General features: G+C 43.9%; 1 protein-coding gene across 4 annotated transcripts in view; it reads right to left on the minus strand.

Moving 5' to 3' along the window:
* MLF1 (myeloid leukemia factor 1) overlaps positions 1 to 4,425 on the minus strand; it is a 30,455-nt gene extending 26,030 nt beyond the window's left edge. For 3 of the 4 annotated variants that reach the window (XR_233382.5, XM_024990132.2, XM_005201732.5), the window contains exon 1: positions 4,284 to 4,425. Coding sequence is in view for 3 of the 4 variants with exons in the window: in XM_024990132.2 (XP_024845900.1) it covers positions 4,284 to 4,330 (47 nt within the window). In the remaining variant the exon portion in view is untranslated. The remainder of the gene's footprint in view (positions 1 to 4,283) is intronic. The other variant, NM_001038158.2, reaches the window with a different exon arrangement.
* Between the last annotated feature and the right edge of the window lie 1,575 nt (positions 4,426 to 6,000).

Consider the following 6,000-nt stretch of genomic DNA (forward strand, 5'->3'; position numbering starts at 1 on the left):
TTTTCTCATGAAATGTTTAAAGTGCTGTTATAGAAAGGTAAACATTAAAAATGAATATATTTGGATTCAAAACTAGATTTTGTTTTTTACTCAAAGCTCTAAAGTATTTGACAATTTGATACCATATTTTATTAGCCTCAATTTATTTAAAAATTCTAATTTTATACCCAAGAAGTATATTCTTTTGTCTGCCAACTTTTGATTAATTAGTAAATTTGGAGAGTGTGCTTATGATTGATATCCCTGATTCTGAACTAATGAATTATTTAGAAAATGGCAGTGTTTAAATTGGGTTTCCCGGTGGCTCAGTGGTAAAAGAGTCCGCCACAATGCAGGAAATGTGGGTTGGATTCCTGGGTCAGGAAGGTCCTCTGGAGAAGAAAATGACAACCCAATCCAGGATTCTTGCCTAGAAATCCCATGGATAGTGTTTAAATTAGGAAGTGCCAGCATCAACAATGGCACCTACTGAATGCAAATACAGATCATCCTCCGCTTATGATGGGGTTGTATGTGTACGAAGTCACTTCAGTCGTGTCTGACTCTTTGTGACCCCATGGACTGTAGCCGTCCAGGCTCCTCTGTCCATGGGATTCTCCAGGCAAGAATACTAGAGTGGGTTGCCATGTCCTTCTCCAGGAGATCTTTCTGACCCAGGGATCCAACCCTCCTCTCTCACGTCTCCTCTGTTGACAGGTAGCTTCTTACCACTAGCACCACGTGGGAAGCCGTAATGGGGTTACATCCTCATAAACCCATCAGAAGTGGAAAATAACCCTGAAGAAAATGCATTTAACATACTTGAGCTACGAAACATTATAGCTTAGTCTGCTGCTGCTGCTGCTAAGTCACATCAGTCGTGTCCAATTCTGTGCGACCTCATAGATGGCAGCCCACCAGGTTCCCCGTCCCTGGGATTCTCCAGGCAAGAACACTGGAGTGGGTTGCCATTGCCTTCTCCAATGCATGAAAGTAAAAAGTGAAAGTGAAGTCGCTCAGTCATGCCCGACTCCTAGCAACGCCATGGACTGCAGCCCACCAGGCTCCTCCGTCCATGGGATTTTCCAGGCAAGAGTACTGGAGTGGGGTGCCATTGCCTTCTCCAATAGCTTAGTCTAGTGTACCTTAAACCTTAAATATGCTCAGAACACTTATTTTAGCCTGCAGTTGGGCAAAACTATCTAACACAAAGCCTATTTTGTAATAAAGTATTGAATTCCTCATGTAATTTATTGAATACTATACTAAAAGTGAAAAACCGAATGCCTGTAAGCATATGGGTTGTTCACTCTCATGATCTCGTGGCTGATGGAGCTGAGGCTTGCTACCCCTGCCACTGCACACCTTGTGAAAGTATCATATCCCATGTCACTAGCCAGGGAAAAGATTAACATTCAAAACTGAAAGTATGGTTTCTATTCAATGTGTATTTTTTTTATACCATCGTCAAGTTGAAAAATGTTAAGTGGAACCACTGTAAATTGGGGACCAAATGCAATCAGTTTCAGCAATCCAACAATCAACTATACCATATTAACTACAAGACAGAGAGTAAAAGACACTAGATTGTCATTAAATAGTATCTCTTGAACATTTTCTACATGTCAGAAGTTAAAATAGCCACCAGGCAACCCAATGACCAGACACATAATGTGAGCAATAGGGATAATATTTATATAAAAGATACAGGGCATGGAACCCCCTCTGTGTTCCTTAAGGTCAGTGGATGATTTAATAATGACTCTGTCACCTTTATCTGGAGAATGGGCAATGGCACCCCACTCCAGTATTCTGGCCTGGAAAACCCCATGGATAGAGGAGCCTGGTAGGCTGCAGTCCATGGGGTCGCTAAGAGTCAGACACGACTGAGCGACTTCACTTTCACCTTTCACTTTCATGCATTGGAGAAGGATATGGCAACCCACTCCGGTGTTCTTGCCTGGAGAATCCCAGGGATGGCTGAGCCTGGCGGGCTGCCGTCTATGGGGTCGCACAGAGTCGGACAGGACTGAAGCGACTTAGCAGCAGCAGCAATCACCTTTATCAATTCCTTACGCTTGACATATTAAGTAATGGATATTCATTTTGTTTGGGGTTCGGGTAAAAGGGGTGAGTCAAATGAAATAAATATTTGAAATTTACTTGAAAATAAATAAAATTTAATTTTTTACTTGAAATAAATACAAACTCACGTTCTCTTTCTTATCTCCTCTAATTATTTTTACTCTCTATATTACCAATTGTGGAGCAAAGAAATAAGTCAGTTTTATAAAGTTAATTTTATCCCCAATCTCTACGGTATGGCTGCCTGGATTTGAAGACGGCTACAGAGAATGACGACTGAAAACCTACCGCCATGTAACTGATGCTCCTACCCATCCTCAGTGCAGGGCAAGAGTGTTCTTTGATGTATGCCTACTATTTGTGTTCTGTTACTATTTCTGACCCTGCCTCTTGGGTTCATTGCCTTTGCTCAGAAAAAGGCACCCAAGAGTTTAAATTACACTTTTGTGAGATGTTTTAAAGAAAGTACTAATCATACATTAGTTTAGTTACGGCCATTGCTCTTTTGATATAATCAAGACAATACAACTCAAAAGTTGTCATAATCTTCTTAACTGCCGCCCATTGTACTGAGGTCACAGTTACGTAAGAACCACTTCAACAGCTCAACTAAACTATGGATATATTTAGTCCCTACTCTCACAGGCTTTTAAAAGAGCAAATTATAATACAAACTTTGAAATCTGTTAAAATGACATTGTTCATAAACGTCACAACTGCTCCTAACCACATTAACTAAAACAATATGATAAATGTACCTGAGCCCACACACTCCTTGGCTTCCCTGGTGGCTTAGATGGTAAAGAACATGCCTGCAATGCAGGAGACCTGGGTTTGATCCCTGGGTGGGGAAGATACTCTGGAGAAGGGAATGGCTACCCACTCCAGTATTCTTGCCTGGAGAATTCCATAGACAGAGGAGTCTGGCAGGCTACAGTCTGTGAAGTTGCAAAGAGTTGGACACGACGGAGTGACTAACACTGCACTGTACACCCCTTAATTATAACGAATAACCTTTAGAATAAAATATTAATAATTGTTTTTTCACACTAATAATTTCATCTTTTCTACTGTTAATTTTCTCTCAGTTATTACCATTATGTTATTTGGTTTTAACATAGTACTATTACATTTAAGCCAATATAATATTTTCTTTTAAAAACAAATCTATGTAGTAAACTGGCAACATTTCAACCTTTTAAACAGATCAAGTTGCACAGAGAATTTAAGTGATCAAAATAAATTAGGACTGCAAGTCAAAATTCAAACTGGCAAAACACTTGGGTAAAAAAATAACACAAACCTTCCTGTTTTAGGGATCCAACTAGATTGTGTTACACTTTTATATAACCACCAAAGGAAGAACTATAGAAAATACAAAACCCAGGAAACCCTAGAAAACTAGATCATAATAACTATTTTCTGGATGGCTTCCTCTTTAGACATCACAGTATCTCACTTGAAACCTTGCACTGGGCTTGGCACTTGTTTACCTGAGGTGTTAAATGCAGCCTCTGTTTCCCTGCCTACTTGCACTTTTCATAGGAAGAGGAGTCCTTTCCAAACAAGGCTACCTTTGTAACAAATCAAGAAAGGAAACAAACCGTGCACCTGGCAACTTCCAACCACTTCCAGGGAGAGACGGCAAAACTCTCCAATGCTCTTATAAACACATATTATGGAAAATACTATTTTAGAAAACGTTTCCCTTTTCGAAAACTTGCCATCTTATTAAATATTCCCTGCCTCTCTTTTGGAGTAGAAGCAGGTGTGGAAAGGGCCCTCTAAGTATAATTCTCTTCAGAAGTTCCACCGAGAGGCAGTTACCATCCCCTGCAAAGCCTCTGCAGCTGCGAAGGCGGGACTCTGAGCGCCAGAGGCAAAGAGGTTAGGGGGCGCCAGGTACCCGAAATCGGGCCGAGTTAAAAGCAGCTCGCACGGGGGTCGGTTGGGCGGGGAAGTCTGCATAGACCTCTCCCCACCTTACGCCCCCAAATTTCTCTTCCTTTCCAAATCCTCCTCTCCTTTCCCTCACACGCCCCTATATCCTCTTCTCCCTTCCCTTTCACGCCCCGCGAGTCTTCCTCAAACGGTCTCCTGGAGTCATCCGAATTCTCTCTCTCCTTCTTTCGCGTTTTAACTGACTTTCCCCTTAAAGTAGCTCCTCTCAAGATCTCCGAGTTCCCGGGCGACCGCGGACTCCCGCCCCCGACACTCACGAGAAGAAGGGATCATCCTCAAAGCTGCTGCTCAGCATCCCGAACATCCTGGCTCTGTCTCCGGCAGCGGCGTCCGCGGACAGATTGGCAAACGATGTAACTCGCCGCGGCCGCGACCCGAGCCAGCCTGACCAGCACTGTCAACGCTTGTCTCCCAGCCGCAAAGGCCGTGGCCGTCGCGAAAGGCGGTGCTTGACGCGGAGCTGCTTTCCTATTGGGCACAGATCCCAAAACGTCACCAAGACGAGGCGGGGAAACAGTGTGCCGCTGCCATGGCAACCGCAAGCAACACGGTGGAGGCTAGAGGCTTGGCCAAGCGCCAGCCGGGGAACCCAACATTAAGCCTCCCGTGGGACAAGAGAGCTTGTTCTCTGGGCTGCAGGAACACAGAAATTAGTCTACCCTCTGTGTGACCTTGGGTAAATCACCCTCGGCCTCGAAAAGGCTCTTTTCGGGAAAACGGAGATGGGTCAAGATTTGGGCTACACTGCATCCAAAGACCCATTTACCGGCCTCACGATCCACAGCAGAGTCCACAGCAGGTGGCTGACCTAACGCTGTGAACAATAAGAAAAGATGTGCAAAAAGTTTTTGAGTACATTTAGTAAATAGTGTGACTCAGTACTTGAGGGAAATGGGATAAGGCCTATTAGATTTCAACAAATTTGTCTTTTGTGAGCCTAACCTGAAAGTAGTGTTTCCCAAGTGGGAAATGCTTACGTTTTACGTATACATGGTATTTAAAAAATAAGATGAGAATGTTGCTCTCTTCCATCCTCTTTCAAGTCCGTTTCAAGGAGCAAGTCTCACTTTGGTGCTGGTGTGTCTCTTCAACACTTCTCCAGCATTCCTTAACCTAAGAGCAGGACTCAGGCCCAAGGCCTGCAGCAAGCAGCCATAGTCAACTAAAATTCCATTACTGTATATTTTTGTTTTAATTATATTTATATATGAGCCTTCTGTTTATGGCAAGGAAAGTGGTCTTAAATTTAAACAGTAACTTTAAATGAAAGTTTAAAAGTTTCAACATTTAAGTGAAACCATGTGCTAATTTCAGGAAATAGTACAGGTGAGATGTGGATATGTTGGGGGGGGGCGGTGGGAGGGGAGGGTATCATGACAGTGGTTCTCACATTATGGTTCTCACATTTCCAGTACTGAGCTTGGAAACAGTCCTTAAGCGTTGCTGCTGCTGCTACTGCTAAGTCACTTCAGTCGTGTCCGACTCTGTGTGACCCCAGAGACGGCAGCCCACCATGCTCCCCCGTCCCTGGGATTCTCCAGGCAAGAACACTGGAGTGAGTTGCCATTTCCTTCTCCAATGCATGAAAGTGAAAAGTGAAAGTGAAGTCGCTCAGTTGTGTCTGACTCTAGCGACCCCATGGACTGCAGCCTACCAGGCTCCTCCATCCATGGGATTTTCCAGGCAAGAGTACTGGAGTGGGGTGCCATTGCCTTCTCCGTGAAGCATTGCAGGAGCCTATAAAAATATGGAGGAGAGTGAACATTAGAGAAAGAGAAGAATGATTAGGTGTCTAAGAACAGAGAAAATGCATGTTGCATGTCCATCCTTAACTAAGTGGGCTACCCAGCCTCTTAGGGCTACCCTAAGAGGGCTGTCACATGGAGATAGAGTGTTATCCATAGCTGCACAGGGCCTCCTGGGATTGGGCCAGCAGAGTGGCACTCTGCCAGCATGAAGAAGTGTGCAGGGCCT

This window comes from Bos taurus, chromosome 1, assembly GCF_002263795.3.
Source record: "Bos taurus isolate L1 Dominette 01449 registration number 42190680 breed Hereford chromosome 1, ARS-UCD2.0, whole genome shotgun sequence".
NCBI classification, from domain to species: Eukaryota; Metazoa; Chordata; class Mammalia; order Artiodactyla; family Bovidae; genus Bos; species Bos taurus.